Below are 20,124 nucleotides of genomic sequence, written 5' to 3'. Positions count from 1 at the left end.
TGATGATACTTTTACACCAGACGCAATGGGACACACACCTTCCAAAAAGTTAAACTTTTGTCTTGTCACTCCACAGAGTATTTTCCCAAAAGTCTTGGGGATAAACAAGATGTTTTCTGGCAAAACTGAGACAAACATTTATGTTCTTTTTGCTCATTAACGGTTTTTGTCTTGGAATTTTGCCATGCAGACCATATTTGCCCAGTCTCTTTCTTATGGTGGAGTCATGAACCCTGACCTTAACTGAGGCAAGTGAGGCCTGCTGTTGTCGATGCAGGATGTTGTTGTGGGGTCTTTTGTGACCTCTTGGATGAGTCGTCGCTGTGCTCTTGGAGTAATTTTGGGTAACCGGCCACTCCTGGGTAGGTTCTCCACTGTTCCATGTTTTTGCCATTTGTAAATAATAGCTCTCACTGTGGTTCGCTGCAGTCCCAAAGCTTTAGAAATGGCTTTCTAACATTTTCCAGACTGATAGATCTCAATTACTTCTCATTTGTTTTTGAATTTCTTTGGATCTCAGCATGATGTCTAGCTTTTGAGTATCTTTTGGTCTACTTCTGAATTGTGAACAAGCATGGCAGTAATCAGGCCTGGGTGTGGCTAGAGTAATCCGATCTTTTAAAATGAAACAGTAATTTGTTTTTCTTTTTAGAAAAATGTTGGGTTTTTTTTGCTAAAATTGCATTAAAGAATATTGGTGAAAACGTAACCCATTTAGTGCATTTAATAGCCATATTACCTCAAAATACAAATACAGTTGTGTACAAATATTCTCTTCGCTGTGGCCACGTAGAGTAAATTATAGGAAAATATTTGTTTAATGAAACTTGTATTTACTTTTACTCACGTATTTAATTATTACATTTCGCACAATATCGTGATGTGGTTTTCTTGCCTCTGGAAAAGCTGCTGGAAATTTTCCTCCCACTAAATTTGTGTATTTATTGCCAGCTTTAAAAACGTGCTCTACTACCTGCTCTACAAGGCCACGGGGGAGAGATTTTTTGACCGCAGTGTATATAAATAAACATAAAAATCGAAATAAAAATCTTCCTCTCCTCGCCCCTCTCTATTTTCTTTCCGTTACGCCTTTTTTTTCATTCCAGAGAGCATAGCAAATGAATTTCGATTCATTTTTGTAATCAATTTAGATAGATAGATAGATAGATAGATAGATAGATAGATAGATAGATAGATAGATAGATAGATAGATAGATAGATAGATAGATAGATAGATAGATACATACATACATACATACATACATACATACATACATACATACGGTTTGCAAGCTCTAGCTAGTCCGCTCTCTGAACATCCAATCAAAGGACATAAACATGCAAACGTTATGTTTGCATGTAATGGAGAAATGGAGAGTGTGTTAAAGAAGTGAAGAAAAGAGTGCAGGCAGGGTGGAGTGGGTGTAGAAGAGTAATAGCAAAGTGATATGTGATAGAAGGGTATCTGTAAGAGTGAAAGGGAAGGTTTATAGGACTGTGGTGAGACCTGCGATGTTGTATGGATTAGAGACAGTGGCATTGAGTAAAAGCTGGAGCTGGAGGTAGCAGAACTGATGCTAAAGATGTTGAGGTTTTCGTTGGGAGTGACGGATGGACAGGATTAGAAGTGAGTTTATTAGAGGGACAGCGTATGTAGGACGTTTTGGAGACAAGGTGAGGGAGGCAAGATTGTGATGGTTTGGACATGTGGAGAGGAGGGACATGGGGTATATCAGTAGAAGAATGCTGAGGATGGAGCCACCATGACGGAGGAAAAGAGGAAGACCAAGGAGGCGGTTTATTGATGTGGTGAAGGAAGACATGCAGGTAGTTGGTTTTAAAAAAGCAGATGTAGAGGACAGGGGGGTATGGAGACGGATGATCCGCTGTGGCGACCCCTAATGGGAGAAGCCGAAAGCAGAAGATTGTACCGTATCGTATTGCATTGCATTGTATTGGGTCCCCAAACTCTTAATCCAATTGGCTAACAGCCTTCAAGCCACGTGTACATTACGTCACAGGAGCCCAGGCAGACACTGTGAGGTCCGGCAACACGTGATGTAAGAGCTGAAATCTGATTGGTTAGAAACTCCAACGTAAACAGACGCTGCGGGAAACAGCGCAAGCAACAAAAAAAAAGAAAAAGCTATGAAATGAAGAGAACAGACAATTGGAAATAATTGAATACATACTTATATGCGGAAAATGTATTAAAACGTTGGCCAGTGATTCTGATTCAGCAGAGAAGGCTTTGCTCTCCTATCGTGGCTTGATTTGGTACTGCGCATGCGCGCACCGGGTGTAGCATGTTGAGCTGAGCAGAGCAGAGTTGAGGAAAGAGAGAGAGAGAGAGAGAGAGAGAGAGAGAGAGATAGAGAGAGATAGAGAGAAGCGCACACAGTGACGGAATAAATTCTCCAGCCCCGCGCCTCTGTCTATTTAGTTGAGGTTGGACTCACGTCGTAGTCGGAGCTATAACGATGACGGAGCCGCAGTCTGCTCTGCTACTCAGGAGACAGCTGGCAGGTAAAACATTTCCCCAGCGACATGCTGGCGAGTAAAAGGAACGCGGCTAAGCTAAGCTCTTAGCCGTGAGCGTGTTAGCCGAGCTAACTCATCGACTTGATTTCCGCTCGTGCTCCAGTTCTTTGTTTTGCTAGTAGTTTCAGGGTTACGATTAACAGTCGATATCAAAGTACGAGGTGCTGCTTTGGGTCTCATGAGACACGTTGATTCTGTTTATTTCGACGTTTACAGCGCTCCCGATGTTTTCGCGATTTTTTCTGGCCTGTTCAACCTGCCGGTAGTGTTGCTCCATGCTAACTAGCATGCTAGCGTGACTGCTTCGTGTATTGACGTCTATGAAGCCACGTCTCGCTAGCAGCCTTTCCCCCCTTTTCTCCATTCCTTCTTACAGATTTATTTTTTCTTGTCACTAAAACACGAGTTTTAGGTTTATCGCACGGTAACGGAACGTAGTGCTTGTTCTCATCGGTGAACCACTTCTGCATACGGCTACTGCAAACCAAGTAATCATATCCCTTTGTTTTTCCCCTCAGCTAGCAAGCTAAAGCTAGAAGGCTCGCTTAGCAGACTTGTAGCCAAAGAGGGTCACATAGCACTACTGGCAACCCGATCACACCCCGGGCCTGTTAAAGCGTGATAAAGATGCGGATCCGGTGTTTTGTGGACATTTAGAGTCCGGTGAAGGTGTGATGTGTTTGTGCTCTGCTCTATTTTTGCAACGCAAACTGGGATCAGGACTTTCTCCCAGTGTGATGCATGACTGACAGCTCCCTGCTTTAGTTTCTTGTAATCTACATCAAGCATGCTTGTGATGATGTAAATGACTCAGGATTTACTACAGGGAGATTGCTATAGAGAAAAAATGGTTCTGAGACTACATAATCAAAAGAACCTAAAAATAAAAAAGTCAAGAATACAGTTGACTTGGATTTGTACTAAATCGTTTATGTGCCCAACAGTAGACCAAATTCCCAGATTAAAACCGACAACTTACACAAACCAGATTCGCCCAACTGTTTTTACTCTTGCAGTGATTTGGCTTGAGCAGTGTTGAGCAATGTTTGCTATGAAACACCATACCCCCCCACCCTTTAGAATCAGCAAAGAACTCCCCTTCCAAACACACACGCCAGCAGCGAGAACATGTATTTCGTGCCAAATGTTCACAGCTGAGCGTAAGCACCTCCAAGTCTGTTCTGGCACCCTGCCAAAGATCCTCCCCCAGTCCATGGACTGTAAAGAGATCCTCAGGACCATATCTGCCTCGTCCTCTTTCCAGCCGGAGCAAATTGACGGATTGGAATCAATCGTGTTATGACTGCTTTCTCTAGCACCGGCGTAGTGAACTCGCTGAACCCTGCTTATGCCTCGGGCGCACAGAAACGAAAGGCTTGTGCACACCATATTATTTTAGCTCTAATTTTAACGTTCTGTGAGTACTCGCAGCATGCCCATGTGACGATGGTCTTTGTTGCCAAGGCTTTGATGGCTTGTGTAGCATGAAACCCTCTGCAAGTAGTTTCAGGTGCAACGATGCGAAACGGCTAATGAGAGTCGACCAGAAATTGGTCTTCTGTAATGCGCAGCAGATCTCGGGAATCCATCAGTTTATCGTCCGTTGATTTGTGTGGGAGGATGAGGGCAAAATGCAAGCAAAGAAATATTGCTTTTTAAAGGAACAGCAAAAAAAAAGAAGCTTGATTTCTGCCAGCATGGAGTATAAACTTTGCCCTACAGACAAAACAGAATGAAGTTGAGACTGTAGATGGTGTTTCTCATAAACTGATAGTTATAGAAACTGCATGTACTTGTATTGACTTATTTGATTGTGTTGATCTTGAGAACACCATGTTTGTCATTTCACTTGATAGCCATCGCAGTTATGATTCCATCTGTACTTTCCAGTACTTTTGTCCCAAGCTTAATGTAAAAGAAAACAACCCAACCAACAACAAAAAGTGTATCCTTTAGTAGAATCGATGAGTAGAAAATGGCAAATATATTGGTAAAGAATACATTTATATTTTTGTGAATGTTTAATTGTAATTTGATTGATTTTTAATTTTAAATATTTGAAAAAAAAAATACCGTAAAATGTTGCACATCGCTTGTCAAACTCTTTTAGAATTGTCTGTTTTGCTTGACCTGCACACAATCGCTTGGACTGTAGCACGTAAGTGATGGGAATGCATCACATTGAGAAATGTTTTGGAAATTAAGTTTTACCAGCATGATGCTGAGTTTGGTATTGTTTTGCTTTCTGAAATTTGTGAAAACATAGCTTATTTCTGAATCTAGTTTGTAGATTTTTGTAGTTTTCAAGTCAGATTTAGCTTGTTACATGCCATGTGCAATACTCTTACTACGACAATCACTGGCAAGTCAGCTAAAGGTCATTGAGCTTTTATTTCCAGGTTCTTTCCTGGACATAAAGCTTGATTTATATCTGTGTTTTTTAATTCTTGGGATAGTAAAACAAAATCCAGTTCTCACCAGACAACTTATTTGAACTTATTTAAAGGTTGCCTTTTTTTTTTTTTTTGTGTAATCGTTTTCTTCTAGACTCTTCTGCTTTGTGTAATCAGGTCAGAATGCATGTATGATTCATTTGCTTATAAAAGCCGACACCACAGGCAGACAGTTATTTCATCAACATGCTCTGTGTTCCCTCAGTCCTCTGTGATTGTTTTGCTGCACTTCGTAAACACATCACATGCAGAAGGCTGTGCCAGGCCGGTCCTCATAACTCACACGGACAATCAGGCACCACATGTACTCCTAGATTTACACCCCATAACTGCAGCCCTGTGCTGTTTAAACCGGAGCATGAACACAAACAGGAACCTGAGCCTCTTTCGTACTGATCTGAAATCAGGTCTGCAGTTTCTATCTGTGGCTATGTTCAGGATTTTTTTTGGGGGGGGGGTCCATTTTCCTTTCTATATTCCATATTACAGTGGAACCCGGTTATTTCGATGTCCTAGGGGGTCGCCAAAAAGCATTGAGATAACCGATGATCGAGATAAACGAAAATCAATATGGCGGCAATATATTAACGTGCTTGAAATTTCCTTATGTACATGATGTGCGTTAATAAATAAGAATGTGCATGCACGTGTTTTTAAAGGGTTTTTTACACAACAGCGTTGCCGCGATTTGTTTGATGAAGGAATGCTATAAAAATACATACAGTACATGTTTGTTAACTGTCAGGAATCCACCTGCCATGCCCCCTTCAGCCCCCTTCGGCGTGTCAGGTGTTTTCTCGGCTGCTTTCTCTGAAGCTCCCGGCTTCAATCCCGCACATATGGTGCTCGTTTAGCATCATCACCAGCTCTTATTTAAACTTCCACACTCTCACTGTCCGTTATTGTTGGTATATGTTGGTTCACGGCGGTCGTTGTTATCGCTCATGGGTATCCTGGTACGTGTCTTCCCACCGGCACTCTCTCAACAGCTGCGCTTTTCTTCCCAAAGCGCATCGCGGATTAGTTAGCGAGTTTTAAAATAGCAAACCCAAAGACTATATATTGTCCTTTTAAATCTTTTTTAAGAAAAGGCAATTACAGTATACAGTTTGGCAAACTGCTCTAGGGCTGAAGAAGCCCTACCTTGTTAGAATAAATGAACGTTACATTTATAAATAACTAAAATGAATCGCATCTGCTTTTTTTTTTTTTTTTTTTTGACTATCTGTTCTAAAGAAGAAGAAGAAAGAAAAAAATAATCACTTTGTAATGCAGCTTTAGGCAAAAATAGATGTGGTATTATTTTTTTTTGGCTTGTTTGTTTTTCCCCTTGTCAGCAAAACAATGTCTTTCTCTGCAGTTGCTAGCCCATCATGCAGGATAGTTATAGACATGCTAGGAATGAAGTGGAGGTAGCAGTGTATTGGTTATTATGACTGATTAAAAAGCAAGAGTTTAATTCATTCCTTGCACTAGAGTAATGAAGCTGATCTTTGAAAAAATAAGAAGCTGTAATTTCTTTTTACTTTTTATCAGCAGTATCAGTAATTTATTATATTTTTTTTTCATCTGTGACTCTTTATCTACTGAATTTTTAATGATGGCACTGGATATGAGAGTAGACGAAGGATGTTTTGTCTATTGTGAAACCAATTATAGCGTTTATACTGGATTAGTCATCAAAAGTACTTTTTTTGTTGTTGTTTTTTTGTTTTTTGGCCAAAGTCACGCTTCTTGTTTAGTTAGTAACAGCATTTGCAGTCTAAAAATAAACAGTGACATTGCTAACTCAATTTCACCTTGAAACTGCAGTACATTACTCAATCATTAATAACTATAATTTTTTTTTTTTCTTCAGAATTGAATAAGAATCCAGTGGAAGGATTCTCTGCCGGTCTGATAGATGATAATGACCTCTACAGATGGGAAGTTCTAATAATCGGTCCACCGGATACACTCTAGTAAGTACAGTCCCTCTCCTGGGTTTGCTTCTCCTGACCTAACTGGAGCATAGAGTAGTAGTGAGTTTATGGATAGAATCTATCCATAATAGTAGTGAGTTTATATCAGACAGAATCTAATATTGAGTAACTTTTGACATTTGTGAACGGTTAGAGCTCTAGTATGGAGTCTGTTGTCAGGTTTCTACACTGGTTTTCCCCCACACCCAATTCAAGCATAGTTGTGCACGGTATGTTAATCCTTTATCGTGGTTGTTGACAACCTGCTTTCAATTTTGGGGTGGGGTTCAACGACTATTTGAGGTTCTTGTTAACATGCTTCAGTGGTATTTTTTTTTTATTTTTTTTTTTACAAGAACTAGGTAATGAAAGTATGTAAATGCGAGCATGCTAACGGAGTGTGGAGAATTAGAATTTCACTTGGTATAAACATGAATCCTCTAAGTGCATACTCTGGTATAATGCAGTTATTGAGCATAAAAACCCACACACAAGCTAACCGAAGGTGTATGTTGAACATTATAGAAATTATTGACCGTTTCAGGCTAGTTTTTTATCTGTTAGACCCCACCAGTGGATATTAGAAGAGATCTGTGTCTAAAAGGGCATAACGTAGATTGTGATGCGTGTGATAATCGTCTCTTGTTCTCCTGCATTTTTTGCACTCTGTTAACACACATTTTGTTTCTACAGTGAAGGTGGAGTGTTCAAAGCACATCTCACATTTCCCAAAGACTATCCTCTCAGACCTCCTAAAATGAAGTTCATCACAGAAATTTGGCATCCAAACGGTAAGAAAAGTTTCATTTACTTAAAATGAAAAGTTGCTGATTAGCTACAGTGCCTGTAAAAGAACTAGAATTTTATCATTTTAGAGCAGGGGTCTCCAAAAAAGGTTTCTGTGAGGACCACACAATTTTTCCTTTCTTTTATAGAGGTCTGGTTGGTCTGTGACAAAAAAATTACATGGGCTAAATTGACTACCAGTATTTTTGTGGAGATTTTATGATTTAAAGTGTGTTTATTATGCCTCCTAATGCTAGATTAGTTTTTGTTATTCACCGTACACATTACATTTCAATTACTTTTAAAGAGCTATATAGCCTATCAAAAAGCATTATTACTATCATAGACATTTTCATATTCATTGCCATAGAAATCAAAACCTTTGTATTTTCGTTGGGTTGAATGTACCATTAAGTTGGTTGGTGGATGAATCTGACAAATTATAAGGCTACGTTAGTAATGATAACAATAATAACAATAATAATAATAATTTCAAAGAAGGCCGTTCCAAATGTGTTGGCAGGTCGTAGTTTGGAAAGTCCTGGTTTAGAGAGGAACATTCATGTTCCTTATGTTTACATGCAAAAAACTGGATTATTTAATGGTGTATTTACTTTGACCAAACAGATATATAAATATATAGATACTGAACTTTTATTTATTGAAATTCTTTTCCCTCTGCATGAATAACAGCTTTACACACTTTTGTCACCTGGACAGATATTTTAGACACTTGGCTGAAATATTTTACCATGCCTTTTTTAAAACTTGCCATAGGTGATGTTCACTAGTTGTGGATTTCTTTCTGGCCTTGTGATACAGTTTATCCCAGAGCAGTTCAACAGTATTTAGGTGCAGTGACTGGGCAAGCTATTCCATGATGATAAAAAAAAACGCTAGCCAACTGTTTGCTTTTTAGATAATGCGTACAGAGCTTTACCTATGCTTTTTTGGGTATTTGACTTGTTGTATGAAGAAGTTTGTGTCAATTAGCAGCAGTCCAGATGGAATCGGATTGTTTTGAAGTAAGCTTCCACTTCCATGTTTGACTGCAGATGTAAGGCGGTCTGCTAACATCTTGTCTCCTGTTCTCCGTTTCACATAAGTGTTGTATGTATGGCATGTATTGTTTTACGTAACGTGCAGATCACATTCTCCTGCTGGAACAGGAGAATTTATACAATGTATAAAATCTGATCAAGTGATTGATTCATAATACTAAATGCTTTGGCTTTCAGATCATTTGCGATAGATGTTAATACCAGGTGTGAACATGGCCGTGGCATCCGGTGCAGGGCACTAATATTGGAACTTTTGTAAAATATGAGCAAAGAAGGCTGTGGGAAAATAAATAGTCTTTATGGTTTAGAGGGACCAGAAATATCTCCAAGAATGTTTTATTACCAGCTGGTTAAACGCAGAAGTTATTTGTGTATTGCGGTCTCAAATTATCACTCTACAATCCCATGTCACCTACATCACCACTAATTGTTTGGAAGGGTTTCATGGGGGAAAATTAAGCCTCTCAAAAAAGCACCTTCATTTGACACTACTAGAACTTATCAGATTCTGTGGGTAGGTGAAATGAAGATTATAATACTGATTTGATGATAAACACACAAGCAGATATGTAGCCATATAATATTTTATTAAGATACATGATCATTTACTCAAATCCTATCTCAGCACATATTAAAATAAACACCTGAATGCCTCACCCAGTAAGCTTATTCTGGGCTATGGCTGGATCTTTCAGTAGGACAAAGACAGGGGCTTAGGATTCAAAGCAAACACAAAAATGGTTTCCTGACCAAGACATCCAGGTCCTTCCATGGCCGTTCCAGTCTACTGAACCACATACAAAACCTGTGGGGTGAACTGAAGAGTCCACCTTTGTTTGTTGTTCTTGGTTTTATATAAAACGGAGTTGTTTAAAATTGTTGCATATCCATGAAAACAGAGTATGCTGGTGAATTTTTTTAGCTAATCAATAAAGACCATTTTCACACCCTTCAATCATACACTATATTCCCAAACGTTTTTTTCTAAGATTTGTATGTGCTTTATGAGCACCCCTTTCCACATTCAGTCCCAATTTGCTCATATAATTCCCTCCACTCTTCTGGGAGGATGTTCCACTAGATTTTGGAGTGTGCTTGAGGATGCAGTGTTCCAATTCACACCAAAGGTGTTCAGTAGGGTTGAGATCAGAGCTCTCTAGCAGGCTCCTCAAGATCTTTCTCTCCAAACCATGTAAACCATATCTTCATGGAGCTCACTTTGTGCACAGGGGCATTGCCATGCTGGAACAGGTTTGGGTTTTCAAGTTAAAATGAACATCCTATACAATTGTGTGCTTCCAGGTTTGTGGTAACAGTTTGGAGAAGAACCACGTATGGCAGGAAAAGTCAGGTGTCCCAATACTTTTGTCCATATAGTGTATTTAACAAGGGTGCCAATTTTAGTGGATGGCAGTATAGCTAGCAATATATTTTAATTATACAGGAAAGCAGGTTGTAAATGTGATCTTTTTTTTCCGTGCCAGGGTTCATGCTTACTAATTTCCTGTTCTTGGTCTTCTTGGTTCTCTAGTTGACAAGAACGGTGACGTTTGTATTTCTATTTTGCACGAGCCGGGGGAGGACAAGTACGGTTATGAAAAGCCAGAAGAGCGTTGGCTACCCATTCACACAGTGGAGACTATCATGATAAGCGTCATCTCCATGCTTGCCGATCCTAACGGAGACTCGCCCGCCAACGTGGATGCAGCAGTAAGTCTGACTTCAAGAACTCCCGGTTTAATAGTGTTCCTTTTCCTAAAGTCTGATGGCAGTGAACTGGTGGTTTGAATCACTTAGATTGCAAATGAATAAAATCGATCCATTTTGCAACTTGACTAAGGAGAACTGTTTTTGAAAATTTCAGAAAGAGTGGAGGGAAGATCGGCATGGAGAGTTTAAGAGGAAAGTTGCCCGTTGTGTACGGAAGAGCCAAGAGACAGCTTTTGACTGATCCTCATTCAGCAGCTTGTAGCGTCACTATTTTTCAGGGTAAGTGTTGGACTTTACCCATTTGCTTTTATTGCAAAGATTCTGTGACTTGTTTATTTTTGTGTATCCAGCTAGTCTTGCTAAGCCCTGCATTCACCACAGAGGAGGAATCCCAGAGCGTATTGCAGCAAGAAAAAGATGCTTGCCTTTAATCTGGTTCCATGTAACTTTAGTCTAAAGCCAGATGAACAAAACCTGATGAATGGGTTCGGGTTATTTAGAAGTAATTATTTACATCATTTGTTTGTATGTGGCATTGGCAGTAAGCTGTTGCATCACTGGTAACCTGTTTGAACAGGTTCAGGGGTGCACATTTGGGATACAGTTCACAAGAAAAGTGTTTTTTTTTTTTATTTAATTTTTTTATTTTTATTTTATTTTTTTATAGGTAACAAAGTTTGTCACTCAATAATGCTTAATGCAACTAAGATATTCTAATACAACTGCATAGTCTTAAATTTGCTTTCATTTAATTCATTTGTTTGGATTTTAAGTTTTCATTATTGTTTGATTTCCCACATGACTGTTTCCTTTGGCTAATATTTAAGTCTTATATAACCTGGGAATAACAAAAATCCACTCTTCCAGCAAACTTAGGCTAAACGTATTTACTATATATGCTTACCAAAATGGGGATACTTAATAGAACTGTAGGACTCCAGCACAGTTTCATTCTTCTTCTTCTTCTTCCGGGTTCTCCCATTAGGGGTCGCCACAGAGGATCATTAGTCTCCAAACCCCTCTGTCCTCTACATCTGCCTTTTTTAACCCAACTACCTGCATGTCTTCCTTCACCACATCCATAACCCACCTCCTTCCTCTTTTTCTCCTTCCTGGTGGCTTCATCCTCAGCATTCTTCTACCAATATACCCAATGTCCCTCCTCTGCACATGTCCAAACCATCTCAATCTCTTTTTCCTCACCTTGTCTCCAAAACGTCCTACATGCGCTGTCTCTCTCATAAACTCATTTCTAACCTGTACATCCTCATCACTCCCAACGAAAACCTCAAGTCCTATAAACCTTCCCTTTCACCCTCGCAGATACCCTACTATCACAATTCACTCCTGCCACTCTTCTCCACCCTGCCTGCACTCTTTTCTTCACTTGTGTAACACACTCTCCATTACTTTGCTCTGTTGACCCCAAGTACCTGAACTCCTCCACCTTCTCAACCTCTTCTCCCTGCAACCGCACCACTCGACTGCTCTCCCTCTTATTCACACACACGTACTGTCTTACTCCTACTGACTTTCATTCCCCTTCTCTCCAGCGCATATCTCCACCTCTCTAGGCTCTTCTCAACCTGCTCCCTACTCTCACCACAAATCACAATATCATCCGCAAACTTCATAGTCCATGGAGACTCCTGTCTGACATCGTCTGTCAACCTGTCCAGCACCTCTGCAAACAGGAAAGGGCTCAGAGCGGATCCTTGATGCAGTCCAACCTCCACCTTGAACCAGTCTGTCGTTCCTACTGCACACTTTACTGTTGTCACACTGTCCACATACATGTCCTGCACCACCCTCACATACTTCTGACACACCGGATTTCCTCATACAATACCACAACTCCTCTCTCAGCACCCTGTCATACACTTTCTCTAAATCCACAAACACAATGCAACTCCTTCTGACCTTTTTTATACTTCTCCATCAACATTCTCAAAGCAAATAATGCATCTGTGGTGCTCTTCCTCTGCATGAAACCATACTGCTGCTCACAGATTGTCACCTCTTCTCTCAGCCTGGCTTCCAGTACTCTCTCACATAACTTCATGGTGTGACTGATCAACTTAATTCCCCTGTAGTTACTGCAGGTCTGCACATCCCCCTTATTCTTAAAAACCGGTACCAGCACACTCATTCTCCATTCCTCAGGCATCCTCTCACCTTCCAAAATCCTGTTAAACAATCTTGTTTAAAACTCCACTGCCATCTCACCTAAACATCTCCACGCTTCTACCGGTATGTCATCTGGTCACACCGACTTTCCACTCTTCATCCTCTTAATCGCTGCTCTTACTTCCTCCTTACTAATCCTATTTACTTCCTGCTTCACCTTTTCCACACCATCCAACTTTCTTTCTTTCTCTCTTTCTCCCCCTCTCTCTCTCTCTCTCTCTCTCTCTCTCTCTCATTTTCCTTGTTCATCAGCTGCTCAAAATACCCCTCCACCTTCTCAACACACTCTCCTCTCTAGTCAACACATTTCCATCTCCATCCTTTATTGTTCTGACTTGCAGCACATCCTTCCAGCTCGGTCTCTCTGCCTGGCCAATACAAATCCTTTTCTCCTTCCTTAGTGTCTAACTTCTCATACAGCTCCTCATATGGCTTCTCCTTGGCTTTCGCCACATCCCTCTTCACCTGCTGCCGCATCTCCTTGTACTCCTGCCTACTTTTCTCATCACTCTGTCGATTCCGATTCTGTTTTCTCCTCATGCTCTCCTGCACTTCCTCATTCCACTACCACGTCTCTTTGTCTTCATTTCTATTTCCAGATGTCACACCAAGTACCTTTCTAGTTTTCTCACTTGTTACTTCTGCAGTATTTGCATAATCATCCAGCACCTCTTCACCACCACCGAGCCCCTGTCTGACCTCTTCCCTGAATCTCACACTACAGTCTTCCTCCTTCAGTTTCCACCATCTTATTCTTCTTTCAGTCTTCACTCTCCTCCTCTTCTTCTTCACCTCCAAAACTATCTTACAGACCACCATCCGATGCTGTCTAACTACACTGTCCCCTGCCAACACCTTACAGTCTCCAGTCTCCTTCAGGTTGTATCTCCTTCATAAAACATAGTCCACCTGTGTGCACCTTCCTCCACTCTTATACATCACCCCATGATCCTCTTTCTTCTTAAAATACGTGTTCACCACTGCCATTTACATCCTTTTAGCAAAATCTACCATCATCTGCCCTTCCACATTCCTCTCCTTAAAGCCATACCTACCCATCACCTCCTCATCACCTCTGTTCCCTTCACCTACATGCCCATTGAAATCTGCCCCAGTCACCAATCTTTCATTCCTAGGTACACCACCTACCACTTTATCTAATTTATTTCAGAATTTTTCCTTCTCCTCCATCTCACAACCCACTTGTGGAGCATAAGCACTGATGACATTTATCATTGCTCCTTCAACTTCCAGCTTCATGATCATCACCCTATCAGAAACTCTTCACCTCCACTACACTTTGACTGTACTCTTTCTTCAGAATCACCCCTACACCATTTCTCTTTCCATCCACACCATGATAAAACAGTTTAAACCCACCTCCAATGTTCCTGGCCTTACTCCCTTTCCACTTAGTCTCCTGAACACACAACATATCTACCTTTCTCCTCTCCATCATATCAGCTACCGCTATCCCTTTACCAGTCATAGTACCAACATTTAAGGTACAGAGACTGCTACAGAGACTGCAGGGAAAGGAGAAGTGTAGGGGAGTGGAGGTTCGTGTAGGAGTCATTTTTTTCATATAATGAAAAAATTACTCAAGTTAACCACCCCAAACTCGGCTGCCACTGTGATTATTGTCTTGAGTTGCATCTCAAAATTAGTATATATTTAGTATTTTAATAAATCTAAAAAAAAAAACCCAGAAGACTGGTAGACAAAACAGTAGGTTTGAAGACTACTGGAGATTTATTTTGTAATTTATTTATTTTTTTTACACAATTTAAAGCACTAACTAGGAAATCTTGTTGGGTAAGAGGTGTGTAATAGCAAACTCGCTGCAAATAAATGCAGAGTTTTCGTGACGTTGCTGTTCTGATGCGAGTGGTCTCCTTCCAGCATGATTATGCCACCATTTACAGTCTCGGGGGCTCGCAGAATGTTTTGACGAGAATACAAATGATATCAATCTGATTCTATTGCCTTATCAATGCTCAGACCGTAACATTATTCAGTACTGTTGTGCTTTAAGGCTTTTATTAAAACAAAGGAAATGTATTTTGTGAAGTGTGTTCTTTTGATACCTCTGGCTCATTACAATACTTATGTACTTTTTTTTTTTTTTACTTTTATTTGCTTACTGTGCAACAGAAACATAATCTGTTTTCCTCTCTCTAGCAATGCATTTGTTCCCCCAAAATAGTTTTTGACATTTAGATGTTTTTGAGAAAGTGTTGAAATGATTGGTGTGGCAAGTTCTTTTACTATGCAGTGTTTGCAATCTAATAACGTGCAGATAGCGCTGACGTAAAATTTTTATATTTCTGTCTCGACCAGGTATCCAGTCGAGAAACAACATGGCACTGTTTTCCTGCACTCTACCACCCTATTGCCGGATTCTTCTTGATTGAGTGTTGGCAGAAGCAAGCTGGCATCATAAGGCTGCAATAGAACAATAACGGCTCGTACACATACGGACGGAACGTGCCAAGCAAATGCCAACATCCACAAAATAAAAGAGAAAAGCATAACATAAGATGATTACACATTTCTACGCAAGTTTATGAACTGACACAACATTCAGGAAAGAAATTGTAAAGACCTGTAAATAGCACAGACATAAAAAAAAAAAAAATCCGGATAATATATAAGACTCCTCGTATCCATCCAGCAAAATATTTAGTACCAAATAATTAGCGCTTTCTGTAGGTAGAATATGAGTCATGTAAAGAAAAGAAAAAACCCTTAAACAGAATGGTTAATCATCCCTTTCCTGCTCCTCCTCCAGCTTTTCATGTAGTGTTCCAGTTCTTTTACAGGTCATATCGAGGGAGATGTGTAGCGATGGCAAGGGCCTTTTTTGCACCTCTTGTAGATTTTCATTAAGCAATGAGACTCATATAAAGAAACCAACAAGCCGGAAAGGGGTGTGTTCTTTATCGGCATGTAGTATTCGAGGGAGGGGTTGATGGGCGGGAAGGGTCGATGGCGCTACTGAGGTTCAGCATGTCGTATCGGGCTGGACACTCGAGCTAAATTAATTGATGTAAAGCATGGGAAATGTTTGTTTCTAAAACAATCAATAAGCATTTGGATTGGTTTTAACTTTAGGGGTGGGATGGGGGCTGTGTCCCTGCTTTGGCTGTAGAGAAGTTCTATTAAACTGTCCTGCAGCTGTGCTTGGCTCTGCGGTGAGTTTTCAGAGGCGGGACAGCTGACGAGGAAACCCATCAGATGTGATAACCTGCATGTTTAAGCTCAAAGGTTTTAATTTTGGTCTTTTTTTTTTTTTTCTTTTTCTTTCAAAAGTGCCTCCAATTTACAGTTGCTTGGCTTGTTGCACCTCCTACATTGGATCTGGATCTGGAGCCAAAAACGTAAGATGTCCCGACATCTCTCTGTGTTCTTTCAGGCTCGTGTCAATGATTTTTTTTTTTTTTTTTTTTTTTCCCTTTTTTTTTGTCTTTTTTAATCCTTTGTACCAGCAGTCATGGATTACTAAAGATCATTTGGTGTAGCAATAACGGCCCATTTTGACAACTGTGTGTGTGTGTGTGTGTGTATTGTTCTATTTCCCAGATGTGTGAAGTTTCAATATTCGGCTAAAATTTAGAACCTGGTAAACCTTTATGCATTTGCCCAACTTTTGACAAAATTCTTTTACAGGGCTTTGTTTTTCCTTTGTGTTGTCTTTGCTAGGATTCGGTAAGCATGCTTTAACTGTAGGTTTTTCCCAAGCAGTTTTTGGATTGTGTCCAGAAGGGGTGTGTATGTATGCGTGAGCGCGTGAGTGTATTTGAATGTTACAGAGTCAGAACCGCTACTCCCCACAATCCTTTATTCTCCGTTTAATTTTATTCTGGCGCCGACAGACTACTGCAGTTCTTTTGCCTAATGTACAAAGACAAAATACTGATGTATATTTTTCATGTTATGGAAGTTGTCTCCTTCTAGTGAATTCTTCTAAAATATAATTTTTTTTTCCAATACTTGTGGTCTTCCTGTGTCTTTCTATCAAATTGTGGTAAATATTTTCGTAAAAATGAGTGGGTCGGATAGGGATTGTGGAGAAATGGTTCAAAATTTTAGTATTCTGTGAATCAAATATATGTTTAATATTGATTTTAATTCTTGAATTTAATTGCTTGAATTAAAGTCAAATCACTTCATGAAAGAAGCGAGCAAATGATGCACATTATGACCAGAAGTTTATATTCTTTCATAAGTTGTGCAAACATGACCACAATGTCCATATGTTGCAAACATTTCAAAGTTGGTTCCTGCTTTAATAACCTTTAATCTCCTGTGAGAAGGAAATTTGGTATGGGGGATTATGCAGATTGTGCTCATTTTACCACAAGATATTTATGTTGGATGATAAACCTGGAGTGCACTTGGCATTACAGTTTTACTAAAGATGTTTTACTGTGGCTGATGTATAGGACAATCTTGGTAAAGTGTGTATTTATGGAGTTTGCTTTGTACACAGGGGTATTGTCAAGCTGGAACAGGATGGGGCCCTCAGTTTTCAACAAGGTGAGAGGCATACAAGAACTACTGTGTGCTAACTTTATTGGAACAGTTTGGGGAGGTACCTTGTGATGGTCAGGTGTTAACATGCACTATACATCAGGTGGACACCAAAAAAAAATTCTTTCCGGACATCCCATTTCATGTTTATTCCCCATTTGCTTTTATAAAAACCTCAGGCCCTACCTGATTTTGGAGTTTGGAGATTTGTGCTCATTCAGCTATAAGGGTGCTGATAAAGTCAGGTACTAATGTAAGATGAGGAGGCCTGGGGTTCAGGAGGCCTTCAACCTTGTGGTAGGAGGCCTTCAACCTTGTGGTAGGAATTTATTAAAGAAACCCATATGGCTAGAAAAGTAAGTACTTTTGTTTAAAAAGTTTTATTCCCAAGGGGGGGGGGGATTTTCAATAATATACCACTTTGCTATGCATTATGGGCCCTTGTGGATACCAGAATCACACTTTCAGAACCGTGTCTTCAGAGCTTGCATTCTAGTTTGTGACATGACCTACTGTGTAGACCAGGAATTTCCAATACATCGATCGCGATCTACCGGTCGATTGCAAAGGTAGTGTGGGTAGATCACATGACAAATAAAAAAGATTTATTTATGCATTTGTATAGTAGGTAGAACATCTTGACTCATTTTAAAAGTAGCTGGTATGCTAAAAGTGTGTGCACCCCTGGTGTAGACTATTTCAATGGCCATTCCTTAATGTAATTAAGTGACATATTCATAAGTCAAAACCTTTTCAGACTTCCGTATGTATTCGAATTTAATATGAATTGGTTAAGAAAAAAAGGACGTGTTGCCACAGGAGTGATTTTAGGAGTTTTTTAATGGGGTGGCACAAGAACCAGTAAGAGGGGGCCCATTGGAAAAGGCATATGCCCCAACACAAGTGGGATGAGATACAAATGGCACTGCACTAGTGCCTGAACAACGCATCTCTCCTTTTATAAATAAAAAACATTGAACAGATGATAATTGTTCTGAACTGCACTGTACTGCATCTACCAGTCTGTGAATGTATTGCTGCTGTGCCTGACTTTGTCCCCTTTCTATTTTTTCCAACAAAAATCTGTCTTAAAAATAAACAAACCTCTAACATAATCACCAATATTACACAAATAGAATATTAAATAGCCATATTTTCATCTGATTAAAGACAAAATCGTTTAAATGTGAAGTTGTTTTTAGACATTGCGATCGAAAATAAAATATAGAAGACTACCACGCAAAAGCGGCCGTTTGTTCAATACAAGCAGGTATTTACTATTTTGCATCTTAAAATTCCAAATGTCAGAACGCTAACTATTAAAAGCCCACATTTCAGCGTTTACCACCTTACTGCAGACTATTTGGGAAAAGTACACACATCCTTCACTTAACTAGACATACAGATACTTATGTTTTAAAAGATGGAGTACTGACCACTTTTTTACTCAAGTTAAAGTAAAGTATGGGCTTTGACGTGTACTCAAGTAAAAAGCCGTTAATCACCTTTATGTTTGGTTCTAAATGTGCCTTAAATGAATACTCAGGTTTATAATACTCTACTCAACATGTGCATGGACAAATATGGATGCTTTATGCAAATGTATGTTTATTATTAGTGAACCAAACTCAACATAGAGCATGAAGACAAAATATTCTTGTAAATGTTTAAAAGTAATTACGGTGTTTTAAATGACCTGAATCATCAGGACACCAAACGAAACCTTTGCTATGTTTCCACACGGACGGGTAATGAGGTGATACCAGAAAAACTGTAACTTTCCTATGGATTACAATAAGAGAGTATTTGTTTTCGATGTAAATTGATTTAAATAAAAGAAGACATTTCATACTCTCTATTCTTGTGTTATGTATGTCAGGTAAATATTTACTGAGATTCAGGTTGTTTTATTTGTGCCTGTGGAGAGATGAACGAGATGACGGAAAGCGCACCCTGTATGTTTTCTTTATTTTACAAAAGCACAGCGTTTTGATGTTATGAATGTATACACACAAAATAAAAGTAGAAGCTTTACAGATTCGAATGATGTATTGCTCTCATCTAATAAACTCATTTCTAATCCTGTCCATCATCGTCACTCCCAATGAAGACCTCAACATCTTCAGCTCTGCTACCTCCAGCTCCACCTCCTGTCTTTTACTCAATGCCACTGTCTCTAAACCGTAAAACATCGCAGGTCTCAGCACAATCCTTTCACTCTCGCAAATACTCTTCTATCACAAATCACTCCTGCCACTCTTCTTCACCCATTTCACCCTGCATGCACTCTCCATTACTTTGCATTGTTGATCCCAGGTACTTAAACTCTTCCACCTCTTCTACCTGCAACCACACCTCTCCACTGCACTCCCTCTCATTCACACACAAGTACTCCGCCTTACTCCTACTGACTTTCATTCCCCTCTCCGGGCTCTTCTCAACCTGCCCCCTACTCTCACCACAAATAGCAATATCATCCGCAAACATCATAGTCCATGGAGACTCCTGTCTGACCTCGTCCGTCAACCTGTCCATCACCACTGCAAACAGGAAAGGGCTCAGACCCGATACTTGATGCGGTCTGTCGTTCCTACTGCACACTTCACTGCTGTCACACTGTCCTCATACATGTCATGCACCACCCTCACATACTTCTCTGACACACCTGACTTCCTCATGCAATACCACAACTCCTCTCTTGGCACTCTGTTGTACGCTTTCTCTAAATCCACAAATACGCAATGCAATTCCTTCTGTCCTTCTCTATACTTCTCCATCAACATTCTCAAAGCAAATAATGCATCTGTGGTGCTCTTCCTCGGCATGAAACCATACTGCTACTCACAGATGGTCACCTCTTCTCTCAGCCTGGCTTCCACTACTCTTTCCCAT

At 40.0% G+C, this 20,124-nt stretch overlaps 1 protein-coding gene across 3 annotated transcripts; it reads left to right on the top strand.

Moving 5' to 3' along the window:
- Nucleotides 1-2,144: 2,144 nt before the first annotated feature.
- Nucleotides 2,145-16,691, top strand: ube2g1a (ubiquitin-conjugating enzyme E2G 1a). 3 transcript variants are annotated; one of them, XM_083531993.1, is made up of 8 exons: nt 3,807-3,958; nt 5,089-5,111; nt 5,200-5,401; nt 6,853-6,955; nt 7,649-7,746; nt 10,334-10,512; nt 10,667-10,791; nt 15,040-16,691. In XM_083531993.1, exons 1-7 carry the CDS (start codon nt 3,841-3,843, stop codon nt 10,751-10,753), a joined length of 810 nt encoding a protein of 269 aa, XP_083388119.1. In that variant the 5' UTR covers nt 3,807-3,840; the 3' UTR covers nt 10,754-10,791; nt 15,040-16,691. The 3 variants fall into 3 exon arrangements, with proteins under 3 accessions (XP_083388121.1, XP_083388119.1, XP_083388120.1); XM_083531994.1 differs by lacking the exon at nt 3,807-3,958 and adding an exon at nt 4,858-4,918; XM_083531995.1 differs by lacking the exons at nt 3,807-3,958; nt 5,089-5,111; nt 5,200-5,401 and adding an exon at nt 2,145-2,526.
- Nucleotides 16,692-20,124: the final 3,433 nt, after the last annotated feature.

Source organism: Silurus aristotelis (assembly GCF_946808225.1).
Source record: "Silurus aristotelis genome assembly, chromosome: 26".
Lineage (NCBI taxonomy): Eukaryota > Metazoa > Chordata > Actinopteri > Siluriformes > Siluridae > Silurus > Silurus aristotelis.
Note: the sequence above shows the minus strand (reverse complement) of the source record. Positions and strands in the feature narration are given on the sequence as shown.